This window comes from Martes martes, assembly GCF_963455335.1.
Source record: "Martes martes genome assembly, chromosome: 1".
Classification (NCBI taxonomy): domain Eukaryota; kingdom Metazoa; phylum Chordata; class Mammalia; order Carnivora; family Mustelidae; genus Martes; species Martes martes.
The window spans coordinates 211,089,044-211,104,071 of record NC_137888.1 but is presented as its reverse complement, the minus strand read 5'-3'; the positions used below and the strand labels follow the sequence as shown (position 1 = coordinate 211,104,071).

At 51.4% G+C, this 15,028-nt stretch overlaps 1 protein-coding gene across 1 annotated transcript in view; it reads right to left on the bottom strand.

Annotated features, from left to right (window-relative positions):
• Positions 1 to 13,676, bottom strand: part of MUC16 (mucin 16, cell surface associated) — a gene marked incomplete at both ends in the record, with an annotated part of 103,330 nt that extends 89,654 nt beyond the window's left edge. Inside the window, 10 exons of the mRNA XM_080820813.1 lie at positions 220 to 308; positions 608 to 774; positions 2,476 to 2,671; positions 3,095 to 3,233; positions 3,960 to 4,118; positions 6,599 to 6,713; positions 11,814 to 11,961; positions 12,195 to 12,376; positions 12,629 to 12,837; positions 13,606 to 13,676. Coding sequence (XP_080676939.1) covers positions 220 to 308; positions 608 to 774; positions 2,476 to 2,671; positions 3,095 to 3,233; positions 3,960 to 4,118; positions 6,599 to 6,713; positions 11,814 to 11,961; positions 12,195 to 12,376; positions 12,629 to 12,837; positions 13,606 to 13,676 — 1,475 coding nt within the window. The remainder of the gene's footprint in view (positions 1 to 219; positions 309 to 607; positions 775 to 2,475; positions 2,672 to 3,094; positions 3,234 to 3,959; positions 4,119 to 6,598; positions 6,714 to 11,813; positions 11,962 to 12,194; positions 12,377 to 12,628; positions 12,838 to 13,605) is intronic.
• Between the last annotated feature and the right edge of the window lie 1,352 nt (positions 13,677 to 15,028).

The window sequence follows — 15,028 nt, the reverse complement described above, 5'->3', positions numbered from 1 at the left end:
TTTCAGAAAGCCCAGCCTCTGGGGTGGAAAATGAGGCATCCCCACTGAATGAAGAGGTGACTACTGCAGTGGTGCCTTTGGGTGTCTCTGAATTCGCTGGGGTAGAGGACTGGGACTCCTGTGTAGACGTGATGGTCCCCAAGCTGGTCACTACTGTGTTCCCGGAAAGGTGGAGTCCCTCTGTAGCGGGAGACGCTTCTGAAAACACCTGGCTCTCACCTGAGGTGCTGCTCACACCTGAAGGTGGACTTGTCACAAGTCCCAAGCTTGTGCGCAACGCGCCACTGGTCCCCAGCATGACAGTCGTCCTTGGTGAAGAGGCAGGGACAGGTGAAGTAGCCTCCCTGGCTTGTGATGTGGGGGGATGTAGAGAAGGTGATGTCGAGGCATGTGAGGGCACCAGGGGGGGTGGAGATGTGGTGTCTTCGTCAGAGGTAGGGCTTGTCCGTGACACAACCTCAGAACCCGTGCCCATGCTAATGGTCACTACTGAGCTTGCAGAAACCTGAGTCCCTGCTGAGTGACTTTCAGCCCCGGAGGCCGTGGTTGAGGCATTCGTGGTACTTGTGTCCTGTGATGTGGCCCCAGGGAGAACGGTTTTGGGGACCGTGGCTATCGTTGTGGACTCGGTCAAGATGGAGGAGGTAGAGAGCCTGGTGTTGATTCCTGGGGAGATGTCTGCTGACATCGTGGACTGAGAAGGGCCAGGGATGGATGTCTTGCTGGAGGAGATGGCATGGGTCTTAAAGTCCTCTGCAGTAGTATCAATGGACACTGGAGAAGGGACACTCATTGTCTCCGAGTCCACGGTGGTGTGCGGGGACGTGCTAGTTTCCCGTGGTTCCCGGCCACGGGATGACGCTGACTGTGTCTCAGACTCTGTGGTTTCAGAAAGCCCTGCCTCTGGGGTGGAAAATGAGGCGTCCTCACTGAGCGAAGAGGTGACTCGTGCAGTGGTGCCTTTGGGTGTCTCTGATCTCGCCGGGGCAGAGGACTGGGACTCCTGTGTAGACGTGATGGTCCCCAAGCTGGTCACTGCTGTGTTCCCGGACAGGTGGAGTCCCTCTGTAGCAGCAGATGCATTTGAAATCACCTGGGTGTCACCTGAGGCCCTGCTCAAACCTGAAGTCGGACTTGTTCTAGCTCCCACAGTTGTGTTCAATGTACCTGTCTTCCCCAGCATGCTAGGCGTGTCTGGTGAGATGGGAGGGAGGGTTGGAGAAAGGTCTCTGGCTTGTGATGTGTGGGTATTCAGGGACGTCGACGTTGTGGTACGTGTGGGCAGGACGGGAGATAATTTGGTGTCTTCGTTAGTGAAAGGGCTTGTTTGTGAGACTTTCTCATAACCTGTCTCCTCACTAATGTTTACAAGTGGGCGGGTAAAACCGTGAGTCCCAGCTGAGAGACTCTTAGCCCAAGAGGCCATGGCTGATGCATCTGTGGTACTCATGTCCTGTGATGTATCCCCTGTGAGAGGTGTTTTGGTGGCCATGGCCATAGCTGTGGACTCAGTTACAATGGAGGAGGTAGAGAGGCTGGTGTTGATTTTTGTGTCTGGTGACATTGTGGAGTGATCAGTGCCAAGGATGGATGTCCTGTTGGAGGAGTTGACGTTGGTCTGTGGGGCTTCTCTGGTAGTATCAGTGACTACTACTGAAGTGTTTTTCTCTGAGGCCATGATGGTGTGCCACGAGGTGCCAGTATCCCATGGTTCCAGGCCCATGGGTGACATTGAGTTTATCTTAAACTCTGTGGCTTCAGAAAGGCCAGCCTCTGGTGTGGAAAATGAGGCATCCACTCTGAGCGAAGAGGTGACTACTGTAGTGGTGCCTTTCGGTGTCTCTGATCCTGCTGGTGCAGAGGACTGGGACTCCTGTGCAGTCGTGATGGTCCCCATGTTGGTCACTGCTGTGTTCCCGGAAAGGTGGAGTCCCTCTGTAGCAGTGGATGCTTCTGAAATTACCTGGGTGTCACCTGAGGTGCTGTTCAAACCTGAATGTGGACTTGTCACAGGTCCCAAGCTTGTGTTCAATGTGCCGGTGGTCCCTTGTGTGGCAGGTGATGTGGCAGGGACAGATGGAGAAAGGTCCCTGGCTTGTGATGTGGGGGAAATTAGAGAAGGTGACGTTGGGGCATGCGAGGCCACCAGGGGGGAATGAGATGTGGTATCATGGACAGAGGAAAGGCTGGTCTGTGACACATCCTCAGAACCTGTGTCCACGCTAATGGTCACAAGTGAGCGTGTAAAGCCCTGAGTCCCAGCCGAGTGAGTCTCGGCCCAGGAGGCTCTTGACGCATCCATGGCACCTGTGCCCTGTGATGTAACTCCAGGGATTAACATTTGGGTTTCCCTGGTTATAGCTGTTGTGGTAGGAAACTGGTGAGAACTGTGTTCTGCTTCTTTGCTGATGAGATCTGTCCTCCCTGATAAAGTGACTCTGGAAGGACTTACCATCTCAGTAGGTGTGAACCCACTTTTAGTTTCTGCTGTCACGACTGGCAGCTGTGAGGTAGTTGGGCTGACCTTGTTCTCCCCAGGTAATTCTTGCGTTGTGCCCCCTTGAGGAAGTGAGGTAGTGGCTGTGGATGATGATACAGATTTCCCAGTAGCCCAGTCCAGAGTGGGCCAAAAATCCGATGGAGAAATAGGAGGGGGGATTTGGGGGTCAGTCTTTGTATTTGGATGGTCATTGGTCCCACTTGTGCTTACATAATGAGGATATGAGGGGCTCATCTTCTTGATCCCAGAAGTGGTTGAGATGGGCATAGATGGTGTTGTGTCTGAAGGACGCCATGTTCTCATATTTGTGGACTTTGTGTCTTCAGCTGAAGCGTGAGGAGATGGAATGGCTAGGCTGGTTCCAAGGATGGTCCCAAGGCCATGGGAAGTAGATAAAGAGCCTGATTCAGTGCTAGATGCTAAGGATAACATGCCCATTACAGAAGTTGTTTCAGCAGAACCTGTGGCTTCCAACATTGAAGCTGTGTCTGTTACAGCCCAGGAGCTTGATGTTGGGACAGAAGCAGTTGTAGGTGACCAGTTGGAAGGATGCTCTTGGGTAGACATGCTGGTCTCTGTGACCAGGGTGCTCACTCTCCTCTCCGGGTTGGACGTGGTAGTCAGGACTGAGTTGTTTCCCATGGTGGTGATGGTGGTGGCGATATCTGGAGTAGGGGCTATGGTGACACCCGTGATGTTCACTTCTGCAGGAGATGAGGTTTGTGACCGTTGTCTAGTTGTAGAGGCAGCATCACCGGCCACTACACCTGTGATGGCCACCAGTGCCTTAGACCCCATCGAAGGAAATGTGATAGATAGGGAAGAGCTCAGTATTCGTCCCGAGCCATAGGTGAGGCCAGTAGTGGCTTGGCTTTTAAAGGTCACCAATGGTGATGTAGTTCGTTGTCTGGTGGTTAGATGCCATGTGTCTGTGGCCTCTGGAGATGCACCATGGATCGGATCACTCCCAGTTGTCTTCTCTGACCATGTGACAGCAGCTGAATAAGCCTCACCCACAGACATACTTGCCTGTTGTTCAGCTGTTGCAATGGCCACTGCCGAGGAAGCCAGTGTTGTCCCTGTAGAACTGGCTCCAGGCAAACCAGTGACATGGAAGTAGGCTGCTGTGTCTGTGACAGTCCATGGAGAGGTCCCTTGTGTTTGGGTGCTGTCTAAGGTCCTGGACTTCCTCTCTGGGCTAGGCATTACAGTTGAAACTGACCTTGTTCCCCCGGGGCTGGAGGTGATGACCTTCACAGGGAGGGCCCCTCCCTTGCTTGTTTGTTCTGTAGGAGATGATGTCACAGAAAGGGCCGCAGGTAGAGGTGAGGTTTCAGGGGTCTCCAATCCCGTGATGGACTTAGACTTGGGCCCCATGAAAGGGGAGGTAGTTGATGCAGAGGAGTGAGCTTTCTCTCTTGCCACACTGATGAGGCTGATAGTGGCTGAGCCTTCTGACCTATCAGAACGGGGGGTGGTAATAGCTGTGTCTGGGTCTGCAGGGGAGGCACTCAGTGTTGGGTCCTGCCCAGCTGTCTGCTCTGACCATGGGCTAGTGGATGAATGAGCCTCCCCCACAGATCCACCGGTCTGTGGTTCAGCCATCACTGCCTTCTTACTGAAGGCAATGGAAGGAGTGACCATGGTGCTGACATTTGTCATGGTTTCAAGTTCAGATTTCTCTGTCACTGAGCTCGTGGCTACTTTGGGGGTTACAAATAGACTTGTTGCAGAGTGCTGAAGGCCAGTGGAAGTTGTGCTGAAAGGGAAATTCGTGCCCACTGTGGTCCCCACAAGCCATGTGGACAAGTCCATTTCAGTTGTTTTAGAAGTCAGGACTGAGCTCACTTGCTGGACAGTCCCTGTGGAAGTTGACTCTGGGTGGGGGAAAGACATTGTTCCTCTTGACTGGCTTGTCCCTTCTGGTGTCCCAGAGTATGTAGTGGCCCGAGCTTCAGCTGGATATGGGGAATGTAAGGCGTTTTTTGTAACTACCACTGTTTCTGGAGATGACTCTGCTGGTACCACAGTTCGTGTGGGCAAGCGAAGGAGTCTGGTGCTGCCACTTCCTGTGGTCAGGGATTGAAGGGTGGCGGGTCCCACCACGACGTCTGTGGAGGCAGTCTCTTTTGTGGTCTCCCTAAAGGAAGTTCCCACAGTGGTTCTGGTCTTGTGGCTGCTGCTGGGCTCCCTAGAGCTTGGGTTTATGATATCTTCAGATGTTCCTGGGCTTCTGGTGGACAGGCCTGTGACTGAAACAGCTCTTTAGTTAGGAAGTTTACAAGGAAGTAAAAAAGGGGTTCTGCTTTTGATTCTCCTTCCTTTCTCCTTACAAATCTACACATATTCTGCTCCTCTAGGTGGCAGGAATCCTATTGTCCATCCTTGTGTCTGATGTTGGGTATATGATTTTGGTCTACTGGCTCGCAGAGCTCCCTCTGGCATCCTGTGTTTCTATATCAGTGTGGCCTCCATGCAGACCATATATACCATATCTCATGCCTTAATGGAGGGTTAAGATTCTACCCAGGAATGGGGGAAAGCTCTTCCACCTTTTGCTCTGCTTCTCCTCCTTGGTCCAGCCTTCAATCATTCTATTTTAGTCTAATATCTGCCTTTATCCCCCAGACTTCAAAATTGTGATTCTAATTAAAAGCTCTGTGGCTTGGTTTTAGCAGGTTAAGGGAAGAGGTATATCAAGGCACATTAATTCCTATGTATTTGCACATTCCTTCACCTCTCATCAGGAAAAGGCAGAACATTTCTACCTTCTACCATAGAAGGTAAAATGATTGTCAATGTCAAATTGATATCGAATGCCATTGAATGTCAAATGACATTGAATGTCAAATGATGCTTTCAGGCATCAGGACAGCTGTATTCATCCTCTTAAGCACCTTAAATGAACACCTTTCACCTGCGGGCCATGTACTGAATATTGTAACAGTGGATAGTATTGGAATCATCTTATAATTATGAATTGTCCCATAGAGCAAACCAACGGCATCTCAAGTGTATCTTTTCCTGTCTGTGCCAATCCCTGACTTTAGTGATGGTGTCTGAGTTAGGAAGGCCCTTCACTATTGCTCAACTCATTTGTATAGACACTGCATCTCTTCCTAAGGCTGAAGAGATTGGCTCTTCAACATACAAATTACTAAGGAGAAGCAATTCATATGAGAAATCAATAAATCTAAGGGTTCCTGGGTGGCTCAGGTGGTTAAGCATCCAACTCTTGATTTCTGCTCAGGTCACAATCTCATGGTCCTGGGATGGAGCCCCACATCAGGCTCTGTGCTCAGTGGGGAGCCTGCTTGAGGATTCTCTCCCTCTCTCTCCCTCTGCCCTTCCCCCTACACCCTCTGTCTCTAAAACAAAAACATAAAATATTAAAAAAAAAGAAAGAAATCAATAAATGCTCCATAAAAAATATTGGTTGATGGAGGGAAGGTGGGTAGGGGGATGGGGTAAGTGGGTGATGGGCATTGAGGAGGGCATGTAACTTTTGTATCAACATGGATGGGACTGGAGGAGATTATGCTGAGTGAGATAAGTTAAACAGAGAAAGTCAATTATCATATGGTTTCACTTACTTGTGGAGCGTAAGGAATAACATGGAGGACCCTGGGAGGAGAGGAGAAGAGAGTTGGGGGAAAATCAGAGGGGGAGATGAATGATGAGAGACTGTGGACTCTGAGAAACAAACTGAGGGTCTTGGAGGGTAGGGGGTAGGGGGATGGGTGAGCCTGGTGGTAGGTATTATGGAGGGCATGGATTGCATGCACTGGGTGTGGTGCATAAACAATGAATCCTGGAACACTGAAAAAGTAAAATAAAATAAAATTTAAAAAAATAATGAGCACTGGGTGTCATAGGCAATGGACGAATCACTGAACTCTACATCTGAAACTGATGAAACACTGTATGTTAATTAATTGAATTTAAATTAAGTAAGTCAAAATTTAAAAAAAATATTATCAATAGCCTCTAGATACCACAGCAGAAAGTTCTGATTATGTACCAGCGCACAGGATTCAGGCAATCAATTATTTTACTCCAGAGACCAGTGGTAATCTTAGTACACAAAGATGATCATACATACCCAGGCTGATGATCGTCACCAGAGACGTAGGGTCACCCGGTGACCACATGATGGCTCCATTTGTTCCCTCACTCAGCTCCTGAGTGGGGGTTGTCACAGAGTCCTGAGTCCCTGAAGGATAAGAGGATTGAGGTGTCAGCCTAGCATTCCCTCAAATGTCTATACACAAGAAATGCTTTTCCTGTCTTCTTCCACAGCAGTGCTCAGGGACCAGAAGGAATCTTCTGGAAAGCCACTGCCTGGGGAAGCTGTGGTTTTCTGGGATTGAATGTTTATGGTTGATGTGGATAGTGTTAGTCCTGATGCAGGTGGAGGAGAATTAGGGGTTCTGGATCTCTCTGCTTTGGAGGAAACAGAAGAAACTGAGGTTGAACTTAGGGCAGGTACCAGGGAGGACAGAGATTTAGTCTGTTCTCCAAAAGAAGGTCTTGCCTATGAAGGATCCTCTAATTCTCTGTAGAAGTGGTCATCTCGGAGAGTGAAAAACCCCGAGTCTCAACAGAGGGGACCCTTCCCAGGAGGTTGCAGTTGTGGTATTCAGAGTAAGAGAGCTGTTTGCTCTAGTCCTAGATGGACTTGTTGGTGTGTTGAAGGTCATGTGTAAAGAATCTGTCATGGGAGGGGAGATAGAATGATTGATGTTGGTTTTGTCAGAGAGTGTCAGTGTTACCCACTGACTGAGTAAATCTGGGCTAGGGACTCTGTCACAGGAAGTGAACTCAGCCCCAGTGATTTCAGTAGTAGCATCACCAAACATTTGGGAGAAGACCGTGCTGAGTCTGTGCCCGTGCAGGAATCCTGAGAAGTACTCGTCTCCCTCCATCTAGGAGATTGTGAGGAACCAGATTCTGCCCCAGTCCTCGCAGACTTAGGAAGAATGGAGGCTGAAATGTAAAGGCTGGTGGCCTCCACAGTGAAGGCTATAACTGTTGGTGGTGTGACCTTGTGGGATTCTGAATGGGTAGGAGCAGAAGAAAGTGGTCATCCCCAGAAGTGGCCACCACCACATGTGTGAAAGGATGAGTTCCCTCTGTGTCTGTGGTGGTCTCAGACACAGCTGCTATCTCCACTGAGGTAGTGATCCAAGCTGGAGAACTATTCCCAGCTTCTGCGCTCTCAGGTGAGTGAGTGACCCAACAGTTGGCCAAGAGCCCCTACCCCATCGTCTCAGTAGTCACTGGTACCTCACTACTGAAAACGGGTGACATTTTCATCTCTAGGAAAGGAACCTTCAAGCTCTGTCCCTTGGAACCTGTCCTCAGAATCTAATTTCCTTCAGGAGTTACTGCTACTGGGAACTTGTGCCCTGACATTGTAAATGCCACCGTGAGAGTTGAGGGACAACTCTGCTTGCTCTCCATGCTGGTAAGGACTCATGTTCCTGTGATGGCCGTTCCTGTGTTCCTGACCATTCCAAGGATGCTTGACCCCATCTGTCCTGGACCCTGGAGAGAAGGCCTATATTGAGATGGACAGGCTGGTTTCAAGCTCCAGAATGAGTTCCTGGGAACTTGTGTCTCTCTGAGCAGTTGACCTGGACTTAGGTGCTGATGATGGCTATTCACTAGTTGTCAAGATCAAGGTAGATGCAGGGTCAGGCAGAGAATCGAGAAAGGTGTCCTTCACATAAGGCAGTGTGCTTGGCTTCTCAGAAGTAACGGAAATGTATGGTGTATCAGTCTGATCTACTCCTGAAGTCTTAGCACACACAGTGGTCATCTGCTGGCCATCAGGAGAAGCTGTGACGTGATACAGTGTAGTCGTTTCCTCAGCCCTCCATTGCTAAAAAGTGTCCTCATGATTTTAGGAAGTGTTAGTGATTGTGGTGAGGTTTCCCATGATTATTAGATTAATCCCTTTTGAGTTTGTCCTGAGAGAACATTTAACAAGTCCCGTTTCTGACCATGTGGAGGAGAATCTGTCCCTCCTTTCCTACAGGTACTGCTCCTTTCCCATGTCTGACCTTATTTACCCTGCCCATGGCCCCTGTTCCCTCATCTAAAACCCTTGACCACTGAATATTACTTCTAAAGAATTAGGCCATAATTCCGTATCCATCCTCTCTTATTATTTCCCATTTTGGGAAGTCCTGTATGGCCTTTAAAGAGAAACTAAGTGCAGGGAAAGTTAGATTATAAAATAGGTCAGTGTCCAAACCTCTGTCACCTCTTCCTGACAAGAGAGAACAATTTCCTTTTCAGATGAACCTCTGGGACACAGAGCTGACTTGCTCATGGCATCCCATCTTCCAAGATGGCGGCTTTTTCCCATGTAAGGATCATTCCAGGAGCCGTCAACCATCCCTGATCAATTCTTATCATGATAGTTTTGGACTTCTTTCAGTAAAAGCCATACACTAATGAACACGTCGTGAACACAGAATGATCTCTTATGTTCCTAGAGATAATTAAGATCCATATTGAAGAAGTATGGCCAAAAGACCTACATTCTTAGGAGAAATCCAGGTGGTACTTCTCAGACTAGTTCTAGCAAAACACAGTTTACCAGAGAACAGAAAACATGTTTCCTAGAAAGATAAAGTTAAGCAGCAGCTATCATATCATACCTGCAGGGTCATCCACGGTCACAGGTGTTGAAGGATCACTGTTCGGCCATGAGGAACTTTCATATGTGGGGAAGTTAGTAATGGACACCACAGTCCCATCAGTGCCTACAGGAGAGACAGGTGGGTTGGATGGATATTGGTCAGTTTAGAAGGAATGTGTTTGAGAAAAATCAACATGTGAACACATTGGAAACAAAGATTATTTACAAGGAAGTGTTGCTCAAAGAGTAGAGACAGGAGAACATAGGTTTGGGGTGACCAGAATGCCAACTCTGCCCAAAAGTTGTGCCATGAACAAGCACCATGGAATAAGGTACTGATGGGCAGTAACTAGTTCTCCTCTGCCTTTAGTTCCAGCATCAACAGAATCCACAGAAAGTCTGGAGGTCATGGCATCAAAGTGCTGGTCTATTCTATAAAGAATAGGCTGGTCAAAGAGGTATATGAGTGAGGCAGCTGGCTGCCCAGGTGACTTTGACTTAGGTATTCTAATAGGACATAGTGGAGGGCATATACTAGATAGTGTCAGGAAAGATTCCCATCAGATTCCTGATGGGAAGCAGGTCGTTATATAGATAATGACAACTAAGATGACGTGATCAGTCATCTCAGGGAGATGACACAGACACAGAAGCCACATAGTTCTATTCCCACCACTCTTACTGAGAAGGATCATCCATCAGGGATGTGTAGGAAAGGTTAGTCACAATGGGCTGATTCTCATCTGGGTGAGCACAGGTGACCCCAAGAAGAAGTTTCAAAACCCAAACACAGAAATGTGGTATTCTACCATATTGTGTAGCATTTCCACTACTAGGTATTTGCTCCAAAGCACAAAAAGGACTCAAATAGATATTCGTACACTAATGCTCATAGTAGCACGATTGGCGATAGACGAAAGGTAGAGCCAACCCAGATGTCCATTGTGTATGAATAAACAAAAGGTGATGTATATCCACAATGGGATATTAGTCAGCCTTAAAAAGGAAGGGAACTCTGACACCTGCTACAGCATGGGTGAACCTTGAAAGCATGATGCTGAGTGAAAGGAGCCAGACACTAAAGGGTAAATATTACATGATTTCGCTTGTATGAGGTCCCTAGAATAGTCAAATTCACAGAGACAGAAGTAGAATGGTGATTTCAAAGGCTAGGAGAAGGGGGAAATGAGGAGTTAGTGATTAATGGGAACAGAGTTTCCGCTCGGGAAGATAAAAAAAGTTCTGGAGACGGATGGTGGGGACAGTTGCACACAGTGTGTGAGTGTGCTTAGCGCCACTGAACTATACATTTTACCTCCACGAAAAAGAAGTTTTTATAAAAGATGTGATACGCATGGGGCACCTGGGTGGTGTGGTCGGTTTAGCGTCCGATTCTTGGTTTCAGCTCAGGTCATGATCTCAGGGTCGTGAGATCAAGCCCTGTGTCAGGCTCTACAACGACTGTACGGTCTGCTCATTCCTCTTCCTCCCTCTCGGCCCCTCTCTCCACCCCATGCTGGTGCTCTCTCTCTCTCTCAAATAAATACATCTTTTTAATAAAAAGGTGATATGCATCAGGAATGGCTACAAAGCGAATTACGGAGGAGCAATCCCACAGTCTGGGTCTATGCAGGCGAGTTCTACAGTGAACCAGAAAACCAGATACAGATATAGACCAGACATTTCCCTGCAGCCAGAATCCTGAAGCAATACAAGTAAAATACGCTGTCAGAAAAGGGGAAGGGATTTCTTACCATCTTCACTGACCAACCAAGGAAAACAAACCCATTTCCAAGAAGGCAGAGGCAGCCGGTCCTTATTCATAAATGGGGCAAGCTGTCAGGATCAGGAACAGGTGCTTCCTGACCCAGAAGTCTCACCTCTGTGGAGTGGGGCCCCTGAGAGGACAGAGGCGGATGTCCGGTGGGGCTCTGTCTCGGCTTCAGAAGAGGTTAAGAGTCCTGATGAGGTTCTGGCCAGGCCAGTCTCCACTCCCAGGCTGTTGTCCTCTAGCCCTGGGTTTCTAGTCTTGGCAGAGGGGTGGCTGGTCTGTGCCAGAATGTTGGTAAATGCTGAAGAAGAGACCCAAGTTGAGGCCATGGGGTCTAAGGGAGAGGCCTGGGTCACTGCCGTGGGGGACAGATCAGAAGAATCAGGGCTGTTGCTAACGGGGAGGGATGTGTAAGAGGAACTGATCCCCCGTCCAGGGGATGAGCTAGACTGTGACATGGTAGAGCTTGTCCCCGTGTCCTCCCCAGTGTCCACAGAAGATGTAGCCCCTGGGGGAGACGAGGAAGATCTCGTGCCCTGCAGTACAGAGACTAAGGAGGAAGCGGTTTCCCCCATTGTGGGGGAAATGCCCAATGCAGTGGTCACCTCGGGGGACACAGAAGAGGCTGAAGAAGAGGATCCTGGCCCCAATCTGCTTATGGTCACTGAAGATTCTGACCAGGGGTCGCTTTGCCTTTGAGGAGTGCTTGGAGTTAAAGACAGAGATGAATTCCCTTTGACAGCTAAACTTGTTCCCAGTTCAACTGTGGCTTTTCCGTGGTCAGACGTCCGAGTCACCCCTCTGCTGGTTTCCGCAGAGCGGGCAGCGAGATGCTGATCCTCTGTAGACCACCGTGGGGGTGAGCTTGTCTCAGCTCGAGACACGAAGCTGACCGGTCTTGCCAGTTCTGAAGCTGTGAATCCCTTCTCGGATGTCAAAGCGGTGAGTGCCGCTGGGGAGGTGGGCTCTGTCGATGGAGGAGTGGCGGGGAGGGGTGGCAGTGCACTCTGCCCAGCTGCTCTGCTGGGGGGGCCTGGAGGTCTGGATTCAGACACACCGGTGCTGCCTCTTGTCCCCCAGGTTGTGACACCTCTGGCTGTGATATCGGGGGAGGGATAGATCAGTGAAGTGGGTGCACTAGGTTCTGGGCCCACGGTGAGGTGCTGGGAGGCCGTGTCTGTACCCCCTCCCAGGGGCTGGCCCACAGGGGTCAAATCCTTTTCTGGGAGAGCACTGCTGTCTACCCCCACACTTGAAAGTTCATTGGAAGGTACAGGTGTAGACGTAGCAAACGTTGTCTCAGATGAACTTAGACTTGAGATGTCAGGGGCGGTCGAGGCCGTGTCCTCCGTGGAGCGCGTGCTCAGCCACGTGGCCACAGGGAGAGACGTAGTGAGAGCCCACAGCCAAGAAGTGACTGTGTTCTCCTTACTGGTCGTCGGGGTCAAGGACGCACCTACCGCATCAGAGCTCAGTTCCCAGGTGCTGCTTCTGGAGGTAGGGGAGGCAGTGGCCACTCCAGACGCGGGTCCTAGGGTTGACTGTGTCCCGAATCCAGGGGACTTTTCTGCCAGACCTGGGCCCTGGGACCCAGTGGAGCGTTCAGCTGTGTCTGCGCTCGTCCCTGCTATTGTGGATGGGCTGGTGGGACCAGGTGGCCTTAGGGTTTTGGGGTTTTCAGGGTGAGTCGCTGGGCGGGTGGACTCACCCGCATAGGTGTCCACGGTTCTGAGCTCCTTCACTGGGAGGGAGGAGGTGACCTGAGCTGTTTGTGTTACTCTGGGACCCAGAGGGGTGACGTAGGAGGTACCACGGGGGCTGGTCTTTCCGGGAACGGACATCTCGGGGGGTGATCCTGAAGAGTCAGACGTTTCCTTCGTGTCCATTTTTGCTATTGATACAGCCGTGGTGGTCTTCCTGGAGGCGGAGGTGAGGGGTGGGTCAGAGCCGGTTTCCACCACTGCGCTGGGACGCTCTGAACGGGTGTGTGCTCCGAGGCTGAAGCTCGATGAGTCTGCTGATGCCAGCGGGCGTCTGGATGGAGAGACTGTCTCTTCTTTGGACCCCACCGATGGGGCTGACGTACCCAGGACAACGGTGGGGCTCTTCCCTGGGTTGGTACTGGCTGGGGTCTTCCTAGGTGAGGAGGACATGGATGTCTCAGATGGGGATGGGGTTCCAGGGAGAAGCCGGGTAGTTCCCAACTTTGGGTCGCCGCCATCTCCCCTCGCGGGCTGCACCCCTCTGGAAGCTAAGGCACCAACGGCGGCTGGGCCTCTCGTGTTCTGTGTTGGGAACATGGCTGTTGAAGGTTCCTTTGGGGACATTCCTCCCAGGGAGCCGGTGTTTAGGACACTTGATCTTGGAGCCACATCAGTCGCAGCAGGAGGAGTGGCGGCGGCTGGAACGGCACTTAATGCCGAAGGGGACATTGTCTCAAAGCTGGGACTGGTCTCCAGCCAGGCGCTGTCGCGAAGGGCAGTGGGATAATGAAGTGAGCTCGTGTGGGCCTGTGACCTCGCTGCCACGGAGATAAAGGGGGAGGTTTGAGATGACTGAGAAGTTGTAGGAAACTCAGGGCCTGCTGAGTCTGTGTGGGTCTCCGAGGCAGAGGAGGGCGATGGAGAAAGGGAAGGTTTCACTCTGGAGACGCTGGTGATGCTGAGGGCTGTGGGGCGACCTGACAGTTCCAAAGCCAGAGTCCTGGCTGTGTCTGGGGCTTCCAGGGAGGTGCTGAGGGCGGGCAGCATCCCCATGGTCCCTTCCCCCGAGGGAGAGGGACGGGCCAGGGCAGAGGTCAGACTTGTGACTTTTCCAGTACTTGCTGTATTTCTTGGTGTCATGAGGAAAGGGGTCCCTGTGATCAAGGGAGTGGTAAGTCTCTGCGTTGAGAATGTGCTGGAGCCCGACCCTTGATCACGCAGATCTGAAGCAGGTGACAGCAGAGGCACACGGGAGGTCAGCATGGTGTCTCCCTCAGAACCAGGCTCAGGGGAGGCCAAGGGACGTCCAGTGTGGGACAGAGTCTGTCCTGGGCTCGCCGGCTCCCTGGAGTCTGGGGTCTCCCTAGATGAGGTCTTGGGATAAGTAGGAGAAAGCATCTCAGGTGACGAGTGTGTCACTCCTGGAGTACGTGAACTAGTGTCTGTCGCCGTCTCAGCTGCAGAGGTGACGGGGGCACTTTTCACTGTCACACTCACACCTGTGGGTATCTCAGAGGAGGCTGGGCTTTCTGGGGAGGGGCTGGTCCTGGCCCAGCTGCTCGCCAAACTGCCACTTCCTGTCACTGTGACGCTGGTGGGGACAGTCCGCCCATGGGTGACGGAGCCACGTCTCGCTTCCGTGGTTTCTCCGGGTGAAGTTCCTTTGTGGGGGCTGCTCTTCAGAGTGGGGATCCCAGGGACGTCCACAGCAGGAGAAGGGCTGACAGCGGTTTCCGTGACGTTTGATGCCACTCCAGGATTTGTCTCTGCCCGCCGCGTGTGCCGGGCTTCACTGGTGGACTGAACTGAGCCTGCCTGGGTCGGTGCCGTGCCTGTGGGGGTACTGGGAAGGAGTGCCCTGGGGTGCTCGGAGCCCCCCAGGGCAGCCGTGCTGGGGCTGTATCTTGGGTGGGGTAAGGACACCTGAACATCAGCTGTCACCTTGCTGTCAGGGCTGGAGGCCGAGGTGACGGTCAGGTTTTTCTCCCTTCCAGGAGCAGAGGTTCTGGTCGTGGTCTCAGCTGGGGAAGTAAAAGACAGGGCACTTTTGTTTGCTGAGGTCACAGCTGCAGGAACCTCACACCACCAACGGGTGCCTGTGTGTGTCCGTGTGCACTCAGTGTCGCAGGCCCCTGTGGGGATAGGGTAGGAGCACTGGACCCAAGGGGGCAGGGCGGGTTCGCATTTGGCTTCCAGGGGCAGGTCTAAGACTCTGAGAGCAGGCTGCTGGCTGCCACTGGGCTTCCTGCAGCTTTTTCTGATGGGCGATCCGACGGGGATCTCTTTGCTTCTGCGGGCCAACCCTACATCTAGAAGACCTGCTGTGTACATGGGACGTTGCAGGTGGGGGGGGGGGAACTGGACAACCTTTCCGACTGAGAAGAAACAAATCTGCACAAGAGAAA